Source organism: Sitophilus oryzae, unplaced genomic scaffold (genome assembly GCF_002938485.1).
Source record: "Sitophilus oryzae breed Bouriz unplaced genomic scaffold, Soryzae_2.0 scaffold_1443_pilon_pilon, whole genome shotgun sequence".
NCBI lineage: Eukaryota > Metazoa > Arthropoda > Insecta > Coleoptera > Curculionidae > Sitophilus > Sitophilus oryzae.
Window position 1 is genome coordinate 1,728,730 of NW_022146108.1, and position 14,233 is coordinate 1,742,962.

Consider the following 14,233-nt stretch of genomic DNA (forward strand, 5'->3'; position numbering starts at 1 on the left):
AATATTTGCCTTTAAACAGTCCCAAATTTACCATTCTTTATAATAAATGGAACATAAATGCAAAAGATATTTCCTTATTTAGTTCATTAACTCTAAATATATTCATTATCATTTAAATATATATTTTTTAAAATCCATATGGGTATTTTTATCTTCAAATATCTAAGATATTAATATAATTAATATTGTTATGGATACTATAGGTATAAAAATATTAACTTAAAAGATCATTATATCGTTAAAAGAGACTGGACTGGTCATTTGTTTAACAAACGCGCTAAAATAGTCTCCTAGATCGCACATAATAAACAAAAATATGGTAAAAAGTTAACCTAGCCTTAGGTAAACATATGGAACTCACCTTCTGGATAATGTAACATCTCGGATTGAAGGCGGTACAAATGTACGTACTCTCGGCGTCCAGACAGGCTGTGAGGGGATCGCTGGGAGCCCTGCCAGGGGGGTTGCGGCTGTGCGGCGTGGGGCCTTTCCTAAAGGGCATCTGGGTTAGCGCGGGGCGATAGGTCTAAAAGCATGCCGACCTGTTGAGCGGACCCGAACAGATCCAGCTGATCGGGCGTCGCGCCGGCGTCAACCTACGCCGCGACGCTCACACAATAAACATTTTTTTCTCTTAACAATTGAGCAAAAACGTTCAAATCTATGCATTCCTTTTCAGACATCATCTTTATTAAAAATACACTCCTTCTTTTAAATATAATGAAATATAACCAATGAAATTATTAAAGTTAAGTAATAACTGTTAAAAAGGCGCTTTTAAATTTGAAATTATAAAAAAGAAACCTGTAACGGTGATTTTTTCCATAGCTAACTTCAAATGGATACCCTTTATATTATGTCTTCTGTGGTATATCCATTGACAACTAACTTGAGCTAACTTCACGTTAGTTTTTATTGTTGAAAAAAAGTTAGGTTATGGTTGATTTGTTAGTTTAAATTTTTATTATTTTTTAAATATCCGTACTATCTCACTGGAAATGGATGAAGCAGGCCCGAGTACTAAGGCAGAGAGTAGTGACGAAGATGATCCTGTAGTAAAAGAGGTAAATTAATGTAACATATCTACATTAACAGCAAAATCTTTTGCCATGTGTACCACCAATTTTACCAAATTTCCTTTTAAAACGTTTTAAATAATATGAATAAGTCTATAAAATTTGGTTTAAATGGTAGCATTTTTGTATTCTTAATTAAAAGCGTATCATTTACTATTAATTCCAATAGATTTTTGAAAAATAAGTAAAAATATGTAGAAAATTAGCATGCTTATCAGTAGGATTTTGTTCCATATATTGATATTACAATTAGATAAGTTATTAAAGGAAACGTATTTTAGATTCCCTTAATTCATTCTACAAAGCTAGAATCAATTTTGCATTTAGTTCAGTTCCCCCTTAAAACCAAATCTTGTCAAAATGAAAACGTAATAAAAAAGTGTCTTTATAAACCAGAAAACAAGGAATTAATGCTAGAAATGTCCATCAATACAGAGTCACCAAACTTTGACTCAGGTATGTAAAATACTGAGCAAAAATTTGCAGGATTAGTTTTGAATTTATTTTGCTCCAGGTCGGGCAGAATTGATCGCTAATGAAATCGACGGAGATGCAAGTTCAAAAAATAACAAAAAGCCGTATTTTGAAAACGAGATAGTTGATAAGGTATTCTTAAAATCGGTGGGATGTACTAAAGATTCTGAAAATTATGCTATTGCAGCTTATAATGGACGAGAAGTACATATAACTTCTATAACAGGTGAAATGAATTAATCTTTATATTTTTTTTATAATATATAGTTCATTTTAGATGTGTATCAGCTTAGGCCTTATTTTCCTTACCTTGACAAAGGTTTAAAGAGAAAAAAGGACATTTTAAATAACGCTGAGTCGGATGAAGAAGAGGCAGGACCTAGTACAGCTAAACAGGTTATTATTTAAGGTAGATAATATTGATTGTATTATTTAATTCTCTTGTCTTATATTATAGGTAACTGTTAAATATAAACAAGCTGAAGATCCTGACCAAAAGAAAGTTCGCGATGCGAACTATCAATTGTTGCAAGCAAAAAGGGAGCAAGAAACATGGACTGAATGTAACTGGTATGATGAAGGCAGCACAGTTAGTGATGTATGTAAAGAACTTTAATTTCAATTGGAACAACTATAATTAATTTGTTTTGTTTTTAACAGGTAGAAAAATTAAAATTGATCTCGGATAACTTATATGATATAGGGCAAGCTCAAAATTTGGGAATAGAAGAATATGTGAAACTGTTGGTGCCCGAAGATCAAGAGCATAAACCGTTGGAGCCAACGCTACCTAGTCATATTTTATCGCTGCATGCTTTGAGAGGGTTGCCTCTTTTAGAACAGTGTAGATTACTACTTAAAGAAGGTACTATTTTCTATGAAATATTTAAAAATAAATAAAAATATTGTTTTTTTAGCTCAAATAATACAATTTCAACAAATCATGCTACTGCTTGCCGGTGTTGAAGGAGTAACAGCGGATGCCTTGTTGAAGAACCTCCAAAAAGTAGCTGTTTTAGTTATAGGTTGCAAAGATTTTCTCTCGTAATTGACTATAAATATTAATTTTTTTTGTTTGTATTTTAGGAAACTGGGTAGTAAAGTCAGAGATTTTGTATCCAGACAATAGTTTTTCTGCTACAAGTGGTGTGCCTGCAGAACTAATGTGTAGAGCTAGAGATTATATTGTAAGTAAACAAAATATATATTTAATACTGTATGATTGAAAAAAAACGGCGTTCAGTTCGCTGGGAAATGACGATCAGTTACATTTCCCATATAAATTTACATATAAAACGACAGCGATTTTCATTTCATAGCCATCGTTGACGCCGTTTTTTTTTATCATACTGTATAATACATTTAGATGCCAGACTTATTTTCTTGCCCTTGCAGAAAAAATATTTGAATATTTTTAAAGAACTCCTCAGTGGTTATTTTAGGGTAAATTACAATTTAGGTAACTTATTGAAATTTTGACTTTATTCTTCATTTTTAAAAAACGTTAAATATGCTCTAAATTACCCTACATATTATCCTCCCAAAATTTCAATTCAATACAAACTGTCGTTCTTCTTGTAGCCTCCGTGTCGTATGAGAGGCGCCACCCTGTATATGAAAAGTCAATACATTTTAATTCATTTTAATAATTATACTGTCAACTAATTCTACTTTATTTTTAGTTATACTTATTTACAAAACATCAATACGTCGAGCGAAAAAAGGTCTCATCTTTACTAAAAATTCCTAGCGAAGAAGTGAAAGAAATATTTGCTGGTATTTCAAAGTTAAGAACGCACAATAAGGTACTTTATCAGATGTGATAATCTTATACCTTCTTATAATATTTTAAAAACATATTTTTAGGGTTGGGAATTGTCACTGCCACCAGATCACGACTTTATAAACCGGCACTCTGATTTAGCCCAAAGGCAGAACCTTTACTGGGAACACAGGTACCACCAACTTAGTCTATTTCTCAATCAACCCAGTAGACAGAGACGGAAAAGTAAAAGTACGTCGGAGAGCGACGGTGGTGGCAAAACGAGATTGAGCAGCGTCAGTTGGTAAGAGAATATTTGGTTATTTTTTCCATTTATGTTTTAAACATTTTGTTATACAGGGTGGCGCACCTCCTTCGCCTGGGTTGATTATACGAAAACGGAAAGATGTAGAAACAAAATATTTTATGGATATATGTGGGGAGTCAATGTGTACAATTTAAAATTATTTTGAAATATACAGGGTGTCTCAGAACTAAGATCCATACCAAAGTTATATTTTTTCTTATGGAACACCCGGTATTTTAATTCATTTTTGGATTCTTGGGCCCAAAAAAAGACATTTATTATAAGGGTTAAATATGTTTAAAATGAGAGAATTAAGAAATAAACTTTACTGAAATATGTTATTGCTTCCTTAAATTTATACAGGGGTACCAAAAATTAGGGATCTATTGTAAGGATTTATTTTACATAAAAACTTTGTTATTTCAAATGCAACACCCTGTATTTTTTTAAATAAATCGAAGCAGATTCAAATGCTCTTTCAAACTATATTAGGGTTTCCTATACCTATCTAGCTCAGATTTTGAATAAAAAGCGATTTTTCAATAAAATGGCAATCAAGATAGCTGATGTCGCGATGACAATTTGCTAGTGACAATTAGTAACTATTTTCAAAATCGACATTAGTTTATAGACTTTATTTAAATCTATACCAGTTTACTTTTATTTAATTGACCTACAATACTTTAATAAATAATATTTATTAATATGCGATTTTTCAAGAAAAACGAAGAAGTAGTTCTTTGTTTTATTTTACGATAACTTGTAGATATATCAATTTTTTATAAAAGAGCCAATTACGGCAAATTCAATTTCTTCACTTCCAACGACAGGTTTCTGCCTAATAGGTTTTTTATAAACTATACTACCAATTCTAAGAAATAGGAATTAGGGTAAGTAGTTTTTCAAAGGAACGCTTATCAGGAAGATTCGTATTTGGATATCTTTGAGCATTAGCTCTTGCTCTTGAGGCCAAGAAATATTTTTTCTTACAAAATAAAATCACTAGTAACATATCCATTCGTTCCACCAACAGATATGGCTTTATTGTTCTTCGTAAAATAAAGAATACTTACTTATTAAACTATTGTGGGTAAATTTTAGTAAACTGTTTAAATAATAATGTCCATACACTAATGTCGATTTTAAAAATAGTTACTAGCTGTCACTAGAAAATTGCCATGGCGATACCAGGCATCTTGATTGACATTTTATTTAAAAATCGCTTTTTATTCAAAATCTGAGATAGATAGGTATAGGAAACCCTAATATAGTGTGAAAGAGCATTTGAATCTGCTTCGATTTATTTAAAAAAATACAGGGTGTTGCATTTGAAATAACAAAGTTTTTATGTAAAATAAATCCTTAAAGTAGATCACTAATTTTTGGTACCCCTGTATAAATTTAAGGCAACAATAACATTTTTCAGTAAAGTTTATTTTTTATCTTTAAACTCAGCACAAGAATTGATTCTGAAAAGTAATATACAGGGTGTTGGTAATCAATTTTCTTGTAGTATGCATATTTAAATATCTTTAAATATCTCAAAAAGCAATGATTTTAAACATATTTAACCTTTATAAAAAATGCTTTTTTTGGGCCTAAGAATCCAAAAATGAAATAAAATACCGGGTGTTCCATAAGAAAAAATATAACTTTGGCAAAGAGTAGATAAGACAAGAGACGACAGTGAACAAAGAAGTCGAATTTCGCGAGAGAGACGCAGATATATTAAAATTTAAAGGTCCCATCAAGTCCCACTGTTGCCAAGTATATTTCTTTGAAAAATAAACAAGATTTTCTGAAAATAAATTAATAATATAAGAAGGAATAAGTAACGTATGTTAATACGGAATTGTAAATTTTTAGTTTAGGTTGGTTTAGCTTCTTTTTTCGCAATGTACTGATATCAAAGAAACAGAATGACTAACTAAATTGATCGATTTCAAAGATAAACAGATAAAATCTGAAAATCTGACAACGGCGAATTTTCAGCGAAATCAGCTGTGCTAATCAAGCTTAAATATAAACAAATCTTATTAGTTGTTTTCTTGCATTTTTGCCTTTTTAAAGTGTGTTTTCAGAGTTTTTCGATATATTATCGTTTTGAGAGTTTTTAAGGTTTAATTTTAGTATCGTTTTTGTTGCGTAATAATTTGTAATTATTGTTAAATATGAATACTGAATAGGACACGAGTAGCAGGAAAAGACGAGATGGTGGCAATGTGTGTGCTTATAAAGACTGCAAAAATAGATCTTATTCTTCGACAAACATAATATTTCACTCTTTTCCAAAGGATCCTGAAAAGTATTTTTATAGAAATATACTATATAAACTAAAAATATGAATGTTATTAAACTAAATGTAATCCAAAGATCGAAGACATGGTTAGAAGCTTGTAATATAATTTAAAAAAAAAATATTTCAACAAAACTCCACATTGTGATATTACACTTGTTCAAGTCCATATGTAAAAAAAATACACGTAAATAATTAAATAAAACATTTCCTACAAATTGACTTTGTCACTTTATCTTGTTTACCAACGATATTCAAAATATTGCTTTTATTACCTTTATTCCCCGACAAATATGTTTCTAATTATAATTTATTTTATATAATATTTAGAAAACTCATTTTTTTTCGTTTCTATTTATTTCTTTACCCATACAGTACTATAACTATTTATAAGCTATACAGGTAAGTTTTAATAATAGTCTATTTCAAATTTTCCGCGAAAAAATTACGAAAATTTAAAGGGACAAGCGAGACGAGGTCACTCTCCCCACCACTCAAACATGAAAGGTACCGCGCGAACTGTCGTCTCTTGTCTTATCTACTCTTTGACTTTGGTATGGATCTTAGTTCTGAGACGCCCTGTATATTTCAAAATAATTTTAAATTGTGCACATTGCCTCCCCACATATACCCATAAAATATTTTGTTTCTACATCTTTCCGTTTTCGTATAATCAACCGAGGCGAATGAGGTGCGCCACCCTGTATATGTTATAATTAGTTTTGTGCAATGTATATAAATATGGAAAGACATTGTGTCACGATTAGACTAGATTTCAGATTTATGAGGTGGCTGTCGGCGTTGATTGAAGAAATAAGATGCCCAACCTTATGGGCGATTTCGTGACACAAAAGGTGTCCTAGATTTAGTGTAGCTCTGCGCCGCTGTGCGCTGATAGTCGTTTACAGCGCAGCGGATAAAGAATACTGTAGTTTTAGTTCTGCTTTCAGTCGACAGAGTGGGTGGTTGCCGAAGACAGTGTTGCCAGAAATACGGATTAATCCGTACATTTACGGATTTTGGGTACAGTACGTTAATAATACGGATTTTCTATCATTACACAATTTAATGTAATATTATATGATTAAACAGAGAACGGCGTCAGAGTTGGCTTGGAAATGAAGATCGCTGTTATTTCATATGTAAAATATTATAGTAAATGTCAATAGTCGTCATTTCCAAGCCAACTAAACGACTTTTTTCGATGATACGAAATAGTCAGTACCTATAAAAGAATTTTTATTTTTGTTGTTTATTCTTTGTTTAACACGAATAAATTTTCAATGCATAAACGCGGGTTTTTCATCCAAAGATATTTTCGTGAAACATATTACAGATATTACACATTTTATTATGGCAACACTGTCCCTTTCAGTTCTATATCGTCTTCGATATGCCTTCGCTTGCAGAATTAGAGAAAATGAGTGTTTTATGCGTTGGCCACAGAACGAATGGTGGCTCTACGACACAGCACTTGAGACGTAAGGGGAAATCAAATCAGCCTTTTCACGAATTCGCCTATTAGGTTGCGTATCTTGCCAATTCTCTCAATCAACGCTATCGGCCTGTGCCACTGCGACCTTTTATGGTCCTCTTCTGATCCTTAGGTAACATTCTCCAGTCCTATCATTTTCAAGGTCTACCGTGAATTTTGGTGAATGCTGCAGAAGGGTTCTGAGCCTATGAATAGCATTGATGAGCCTTGTTTGGTTATTTCATGATATTTTTTTCAATAAGTTTGTAACATGTTTATCAACACTCATTTTTATAATTATTTATTGATTGATGAATATTAATTTGCAGTTCTGATAATGATTCGGGTACAGAAAGCAAAGGCAAGAGTCCTGTTTTATCGAGAAAAAGAGTGAGACAAGAGAGTTGCGGGCCTGTTACTCAGGTGTCTGTCCCAGTGGACAGCGTGGGAGCGAGTTAATGTTTAATAGTTTATATATTATTGTAAAGATACCTTTAGGCTGGCCTCACAGTGGAAGCGTCAACATGCAATTGTCTGGTTTGGATATTTGCGTTGTTCGCAACTTTCTTCAAGTGTTTTCCTCTTGAAAATAAAAATGGATAAGGAACAGCTAATTGATTTAGTACGTAAGTGGAAATATTTATGGGATCAGCGAGAACCGAATTATCACTATCGCAATTTACACAGGCCCCTTCTGGAACGAAGTGTTTTCCCCAAGACGTTGAAATTCATCAAATTCATTTCTTTTTTAGTATCTCATTCACATATGGCTTCCTTCTTCTTTTGCAAATGATTCGCCGTCGTAAGAAGGTATACTCTACAAAATATAAATTCCAAAGAGACATTTTAACTATTTGCAACATCTGGTCGCAGTGTTTTAGCGCACTCACTGTGCGATCTGAACGCATGTATACGCAAGATTACGAATTTGGACGGTTCCGCGCATATCCGCAACCACTGTGAGAGAAGCTTTACCGTGATGTTTTTGTAAAAATATGTTATTTTCTTAATTTATTGATATTTTTGTTTTAAATTCGCAGTTATTGTGAACATATAGAAGTTGATATTTGATGAGTATTGAATTTCAAATATATTTATAAAAAAAAAGACTGTTTGGTTTTATTATTTAAATTATTCAATAATAAATAGAAATAAATATACCGCCCGATCTGGACATAGGAACTCCCATGTAAATTTTAAAAATGGATTTGAAAGTTTCAAAGAAAGAACTCCTTAAAATGAAGGGAATTGTTCATTTTGAATGGTTTACACGAATTCGTTGTTGAGTTATGAGAGATACAAAAATACTAAATTAGACGAAAATTTAAAATAATGCGGTCCTGATCAAACAAACATAACAATCACAAATGATGTCACAATATGACAAATGTCTTATGATTTTCTTCTACAGACATCTGTCAGAAATATTCTCAGTTATATTATCTATGAAAAGTTACAAAGAGTACACTGTAAATATACGAGAAATCTTAAAATCAAATATATTTCGTAGAACACACTGCTTCAAAATAAAATTTATTTATTAAACAGTAAACAATTATTAACAAAATTAAGTACTTGTTAATAATTAAAAAAATAGATGAAATTTGCTCTACTTCCTTCAACACCGTCCAATAATTCTTGGTGTTCGGAATATTTAAATGATTATTTTACTCCTTCAAATTCGCCAAACAGTGGTACGATGTTTTTCGACTATTTCTCCAAGTATTCTGGTATTTATTTGGTTTTTATATTTCACCTGTAACAGGATATTTAATTCATTTTCATTTATTATTTCTGCACGATCCTCATCAATATTAATCTTCTTTTTATATTTACAGTCTTTAATAACTGTTTGTGGTGGAATTCTTTTACATTTATAGTCTTCAATAACTGGTCTGGCATATTTGAAAAATGTACAGAAAATAAATCCTTTACAGCCTGTAGACTTTTTACTTCATAATACCACTAAACTATTTACAAATTATATTTAGCAATATGAAATTAAAACAAAAAAAATTCTATTAAAATTATTTTTGGCAACAACAAACTCAATTTGACATTGAGTGAATGAACAGTGCTTTCCATAAAATCAATAAAATGAAAAATATACGAAATAATATACATGTACTGATTTCTTTCGAAAATCGACAACTATGAAACTATGATCCCTTCCCCGACACAAACTGTACATTGTGAGACAGGAAATTGTAGTGAGAAACAAGCCCTATAACACAGGATACAACATTTTAATGAACAGTGCTTTCCATAAAATCAATAAAATGAAAAATATACGAAATAAAATAAATGTACTGATTTCTTTCGAAAATCGACAACTATGAAAATATGAACCCTTCCTGGGCACAAACGGTACATTGTGAGACAGGAAATTGTAGAGAGAAACAAGCCCTATAACATAGGATACAACATTTTAATGAACAGTACTTTCCATAAAATCAATAAAATGAAAAATATACGAAATAAAATAAATGTACCGATTTCTTTCGAAAATCGACATCTATGAAAATATGAACCCTTCCTGGACACAAACGGTACATTGTGAGACAGGAAATTTTAGAGAGAAACAAGCCCTATAACATAGGATACAACATTTTAATGAACAGTGCTTTCCATAAAATCAATAAACTGAAAAATATACGAAATAAAATAAATGTACTGATTTCTTTCGAAAATCGACAACTATGAAAATATGAACCCTTCCTGGACACAAACGGTACATTGTGAGACAGGAAATTGTAGAAAGAAACAAGCCCTATAACATAGGATACAACATTTTAATGAACAGTGCTTTCCATAAAATCAATAAAATGAAAAATATACAAAATAAAATAAATGTACCGATTTCTTTCGAAAATCGACATCTATGAAAATATGAACCCTTCCTGGACACAAACGGTACATTGTGAGACAGGAAATTGTAGAAAGAAACAAGCCCTATAACATAGGATACAACATTTTAATGAACAGTGCTTTCCATAAAATCAATAAACTGAAAAATATACGAAATAAAATAAATGTACCGATTTCTTTCGAAAATCGACATCTATGAAAATATGAACCCTTCCTGGACACAAGCGGTACATTGTGAGACAGGAAATTGTAGAGAGAAATAAGCCCTATAACATAGGATACAACATTTTAATGAACAGTGCTTTCCATAAAATCAATAAAATGAAAAATATACAAAATAAAATAAATGTACCGATTTCTTTCGAAAATCGACATCTATGAAACTATGAACCCTTCCTGGACACAAACGGTACATTGTGAGACAGGAAATTGTAGAGAGAAACAAGCCCTATAACATAGGATACAACATTTTAATGAACAGTGCTTTCCATAAAATCAATAAAATGAAAAATATACGAAATAAAATAAATGTACCGATTTCTTTCGAAAATCGACAACTATGAAAATATGAACCCTTCCTGGACACAAACGGTACATTGTGAGACAGGAAATTGTAGAGAGAAACAAGCCCTATAACATAGGATACAACATTTTAACGAACAGTGCTTTCCATATAATCAATAAATTGCGAATTTGAAGGTGGCATGTTTGTTATCAAGAACGAATTCGTATAAATCATTCAAATTGAACAATTCGCTTCATTTTAAGGAGTTCTTTAAAACGTTTCAAATAAATTTTTCTGTAAAATAAAATGGGGAAAACTTATTCATCGTTTTTAAAATTTCCATAGGATTTCTTATGTCCAGGTCGGCGATGTAACAGACTCTACGTTAATTTGCATAGCTACCATGCGTTAGAAAAACACATGATTACAGTGACCTTTGAAATTACACTCAATTGATAAATTTTTGTGGGTAAAATTGATGCTGTTGGTACATATAAACTATTTACCAGATAAATTGTTATATGGTATGAAATTAGGATTTTCTTATTAATAAAAAAACGATAATATATTAATATACTGAATTATTTTATTATTCTAAAAGAAATGCAACAATTTAAAAATTTAAAACATATAGGTAAAAAGTTCCAATTTATAAAAATAAATTATTTGTTATATCACAGAGTAAGAAAATACACTCTTAAGTCTCTCAACAAGGATTATATCATTCTTTCCATTACAAGTCGATCCAAGTGTATCCAAATAACAAGCAGCAGACGATAGATCCGTCGACTTTTCTGGAACCATCCTCTCCAAAACTTTGTGCATGTGCGTCTTAAGGCAGTCAAAGTACAAATTTAATGTCGATTCCAAGGCAATTAGATCGTCTTTAGTTAGTAATGTTGTTAAACGCCCTAGAGAAAGGCATAACTACAAAAAAAGTCATAAAATAAATAATATGTATTTTTAATTGAATGAGACAAATGACCTACTTGTTCAACCAGGTTATCTCTGTGTTTATATTCAGTGAAATTTTCCAGATGTTGTGAGTTTTCTAAAGCCTTCAGAAGGGCTGTCCATATTGGTATAAAATACGAACCATAGTGTGTTCTCTTTGATGGGGATGTTATAGCTAATGCGGCATTTATTCGTACCTAAAATCGAATTATTTTCACTAAAAACAATACTGAAAAAACTAAGGACAATCTCGTACTTTAAAATTTTTTAATACAACCAGATCCATGAGTGCATTAAATACGGACGATTGCCATAAATTAGTGTCTAAGTTTTCACATATAGAGGGATTTTTTAAGGCCTTTCGTAGGCCATAGCAGGCATTCCATCTCACCTACAATTATAAAAGACAAAGCATGAGTAAAGTCTGTCCACTGAGAGCATGCAAGATAGTGATAATTCTTTTCTGTCATTTTAATTCACAGATAAATTGTATTTTCTGTAATTTTTTTTTTATGTCGTATGTCGAAATTTTTCCTGATTGGTTACACAGACTTTAGTACCCGTTTAATGATAATAATTATTTATGGTATCATGTGATTGATTTTTTTTATCCAGTTCTGGTAAATATATCAAATGTTAATAAGTAGGCATTGCCGTCTTAGAATATACTCATATATTCATAAAATATTAATATACAAGAGGTTTGTAGCAAAGAGGAACATTTATATTATTGAGTTATTGAAAAAAGTTGAAGCGAAATTTATTCAGCAAGTCCAATAACAAAAAAATAATTCTGACATACACACATGGCCAAAATTATTGCATATAACGATTTTTTGGACATATTGGCTTACTACACGACTAACTAATATAAAATTAAAAATCTAAGTGCAACTAGGCTGTTATTATAATTTTATTTCATAATGAGTGAAATTCAACAAAAATATAATGCTTGCCCCTTAAAACGGGACACGGGGTTGAGCTGCATTCAAGCGTGCTCGTCTTCCAGATGCTCTCCAGACCAAAGTTCGTCGCGAGTCTGACACTAGGCCTATTTTTGTTTCATCACTAAACATGACGAAATTCCAATTAGGTCCATTTGCTCTCATCTACCCAGCCCATTGTAGTCGCGTAATTTTGTGCTGTAAATTAAGCTTCGGAACACGTAGAGGCCTCCTTAAATGTAATCCTCTGTCAAGGGGTGTTCTTGCTATAGTCTTTCTTGAAACATTTACTCCTTCAAGGCGAGCTAACTCATTTTTAATAACAGTACTAGAAAGCAGGGGATTGCGTCGTGCAATTAGGGATATTTAACGGTCTTGCACAGCAGTAGTAACTCTCTTTCTACCTCTTCCAGGCCGGTCTGTGACCTCGTTTGTCTCCCTGATTTTTTTTAATATTCGCGAAACATCGCTTTGGTTAACTCCTACAATTTGACTAACTCAACTATTCTTGCCTACTATACTCTAACTCCTACTATTCTTGCCTACTATTCTGACTCTATTAACCTGTGAAATAGGCATTTTAAGGCCAAAACAATTGTCAAATTTCTTCCGAAACCCAAGAGACCGCAAATCGAAATGTGCAAGAATTTGTAATAATATTGCGTCTGAACGATAAACATTGTTTACCATATCCATTTTAACAAAAAAATGATTATTACAGACTATCAATGCTATGTATAAAAAAAGACTCTTTAAATTCCTTTCCGTATATTTTTAAACGATATATGCAATAATTTTGGCCATATGTGATTTCAGAAAATTGCAGAAATCTGCGCTGCATACCGAGTGTGTCTCAAAAGTGGCTGGCCCCTATAACTTTTTATTTTTTCAGATAAAAATACGAGATTTGGTAAAAAAAAATGGATAAATTAGGATTGATTGACGTATTCAATAATTGTTTTTGGTCGCTTCCTGTTTCACCGCGAATGACTACAACTTATGATTTTTTAAATGATACCCTCGGTATTTTTTTACTTTATTTGATAGAAAATGACACTCTGAATAGAATGACGCATATGGTTTTCCAAGTAGCATTTTTACGACGTGCGACCACATGTTTACTAAACACAACGTTGGATTAGTTACAAAAAATAGTTAGCTCGCTACCTTGGGTATTAAAATAAATTTAAACGTTTTTATAACGTTGTGCCGACGTTGGACTAGTACTACAGCAAAGTAGAAGCTTCTGCGACGTCGAATAAACGTTATCTTGTAACCTTTTTTGCTTAAGTGATCTTTAGGTGATTCGGACAACGTAGTTACAACGTTGGACAATATAGAGTTTTCCGACGTCAGTTTCAGGACCTATTCCAACGTTATGCAAACGCCGTCTGTTTTACTAATTCCAATGTTGTTTAGATTTCCTTATTCTTACGTTGGTAGGACGTCGAGTCACTACGTTTTTGCAACTGTATTGAACCATAACCTTAAATCTTAAATTTTCACTTCATTGTTCTGTTCAGTCAGACAGTTCAGTGCTGTTTTTGTTTTTATAAAAAAAACTTAATTAGAA

The 14,233-nt window shown here is 31.8% G+C and overlaps 3 protein-coding genes across 5 annotated transcripts in view; 1 reads left to right on the forward strand and 2 right to left on the reverse strand.

Annotated features, from left to right (window-relative positions):
• LOC115877333 overlaps window positions 1-570 on the reverse strand; it is a 74,645-nt gene extending 74,075 nt beyond the window's left edge. Inside the window, exon 1 of the mRNA XM_030893479.1 lies at window positions 362-570. Coding sequence (XP_030749339.1) covers window positions 362-502 — 141 coding nt within the window. The 5' untranslated portion in view covers window positions 503-570. The remainder of the gene's footprint in view (window positions 1-361) is intronic.
• A 293-nt stretch (window positions 571-863) lies between these two features.
• On the forward strand, window positions 864-8,496 carry LOC115877291 (DNA-directed RNA polymerase III subunit RPC5-like). 2 transcript variants are annotated; one of them, XM_030893424.1, is made up of 11 exons: window positions 864-1,064; window positions 1,358-1,532; window positions 1,591-1,776; window positions 1,828-1,946; window positions 2,008-2,148; window positions 2,211-2,415; window positions 2,468-2,575; window positions 2,637-2,737; window positions 3,233-3,355; window positions 3,417-3,616; window positions 7,719-8,496. In XM_030893424.1, the coding sequence occupies exons 1-11, from the start codon at window positions 999-1,001 to the stop codon at window positions 7,846-7,848; spliced, it is 1,554 nt and encodes a 517-aa protein (XP_030749284.1). In that variant the 5' UTR covers window positions 864-998; the 3' UTR covers window positions 7,849-8,496. The 2 variants fall into 2 exon arrangements, with proteins under 2 accessions (XP_030749284.1, XP_030749285.1); XM_030893425.1 differs by lacking the exon at window positions 7,719-8,496 and adding an exon at window positions 7,523-7,657.
• A 2,832-nt stretch (window positions 8,497-11,328) lies between these two features.
• LOC115877295 (HEAT repeat-containing protein 6) overlaps window positions 11,329-14,233 on the reverse strand; it is a 30,318-nt gene continuing 27,413 nt past the window's right edge. For both annotated transcript variants that reach the window (XM_030893427.1, XM_030893428.1), the window contains 3 exons: window positions 11,973-12,107; window positions 11,752-11,913; window positions 11,329-11,689 (listed from right to left, as the gene is read on the reverse strand). In XM_030893427.1, coding sequence (XP_030749287.1) covers window positions 11,432-11,689; window positions 11,752-11,913; window positions 11,973-12,107 — 555 coding nt within the window. In that variant the 3' untranslated portion in view covers window positions 11,329-11,431. The remainder of the gene's footprint in view (window positions 11,690-11,751; window positions 11,914-11,972; window positions 12,108-14,233) is intronic.